This window comes from Otolemur garnettii, unplaced genomic scaffold, assembly GCF_000181295.1.
Source record: "Otolemur garnettii isolate 467f Iridium unplaced genomic scaffold, OtoGar3 scaffold00038, whole genome shotgun sequence".
NCBI classification, from domain to species: Eukaryota; Metazoa; Chordata; class Mammalia; order Primates; family Galagidae; genus Otolemur; species Otolemur garnettii.
The window spans coordinates 7,984,962-7,986,507 of NW_003852433.1; the positions used below are offsets into that span (position 1 = coordinate 7,984,962).

General features: G+C 50.5%; 1 protein-coding gene across 3 annotated transcripts in view; it reads right to left on the reverse strand.

Moving 5' to 3' along the window:
• Positions 1-1,546, reverse strand: part of CABP1 (calcium binding protein 1) — a 21,486-nt gene continuing 19,940 nt past the window's right edge. For all 3 annotated transcript variants that reach the window (XM_003789909.2, XM_012805220.1, XM_012805219.1), the window contains one exon: positions 1-454. In XM_003789909.2, coding sequence (XP_003789957.1) covers positions 429-454 — 26 coding nt within the window. In that variant the 3' untranslated portion in view covers positions 1-428. The remainder of the gene's footprint in view (positions 455-1,546) is intronic.

The following is a 1,546-nucleotide window of genomic DNA, read 5'->3' on the forward strand; positions in this document are numbered from 1 at the left end:
CTCTTGGAAATATTTTTATTGGTTCTGAGATATCAGGGCTGAGGCGAGCTGGGACGGGCACAGAGCTAAGGAGGGCAGCAACAGGCTTTTCCCTGGGGCAGACATGCTGTGTGGGGTCTGCTGGCGGGCTCCCTGGCCCACCCAGCCAGCAGCAGCTGGGTACATGGCACTTGGCGCCTGGAATGACCTCTGCCGGCTTGGCACTGTGGCCTCCTCATCGGCGGGCGCCCCCCCTTTCCAGTTGCAGGAATTAGTCTTTCACAGTGCAGAGGGGAGGGGATCCGGGGTGGGCACCTCCCCGGGGTGCAGGCAGGCCCCATCCTCCAGTGTATCCTGGGCTCTCGGCAGCTGCAGCAGGTGAGGCTTGTCCTGCTTCCTCTTCTTCCCACCTGTGGGAGCTTGGCAGTCCTGGAGGGGCCCTCGAAGCCTCAGCGGGACATCATCCGGACAAACTCTGGGAAGGTGCCCGAGTGGGCAGAGAGAAAGCAGCAGTCAGGGCCCAGCCCACCATGCTGCCATCAACCCTTTCCCATTGCCAGTGCCCCTGACATTGTGCTGGTCCCTCTCAGCCACTCTGTTCCCTCCAGGCCAGCTTGTACACAGTGCCACCAAGTGCTTTCTAAGCTGCATATCTGACCTCTGCTTAAACTTCCCATGGATCTCTACTGGAACATGTCCAGTGTCCTGCAGTGGCCTCAGGGCCCTGCCTAATGTGGCCACAGCTGATATCTCCAGCCACACCCTGCATATTCACCCTGCCCCCATCTCTATGCCCTAACTACACAGTTCTTCTTTTCAGCACCTCAAGTACAGCCAGCTCTCTTGCCCTCACCTTTCTTGCAACCTGTCCCCACTTGCTTCTGTTTTGTTTCCTAGACTTTATTTCTTACTCGTTTTAGGTACATAGCAAAATGGAGCAGAAAGTACAGAGATCTCCTATATCCCCTCTGCTCCCCCACCATCAACATCCCCCACCAGAGTGGGACATTTGTTATGGCTGCTGGACCTACACTGACTCATCATTACCACCCAGAGTTCACAGTTTCTATCAGGGTTCACTCTTGGTGCATTCTTGGTACATTCTTTGTGTTTGGACAAGTGTATCATGACACATATTAACTATTACACTGTCATATAGATTCGCTGCCCTAAAAATAATTTTCTGTGCTCCACCTGTTCACCCGTTCCTCCCCTCTAACCCCTAGCCACCACTGATCTTTTTACTGTCTTCATGGTTTTGCTTTTTCTAGAATGTTACATAGTTGGAATCATACAGCATGTATCCTTTTCAGGCTGGCTTCTTTCACTTAGTAATATGCATTTAAGGTACCCTCCATGTCTCTTCATGGCTTGATACAGCATCTCTTTATATCACAGAAAATATCCCATTGTCTAGATGTGTCACAGTGTATTTATTCATTCACCTACCAAAATGATATCTTGGTTGATTCCAAGTTTTGACAATTATGAATAGCCTGCTACAAAAATCTGTGTGCAGGTTTCTGTATGGATATAAGTTTCCAATTCATTGGGATAAACACTTCTC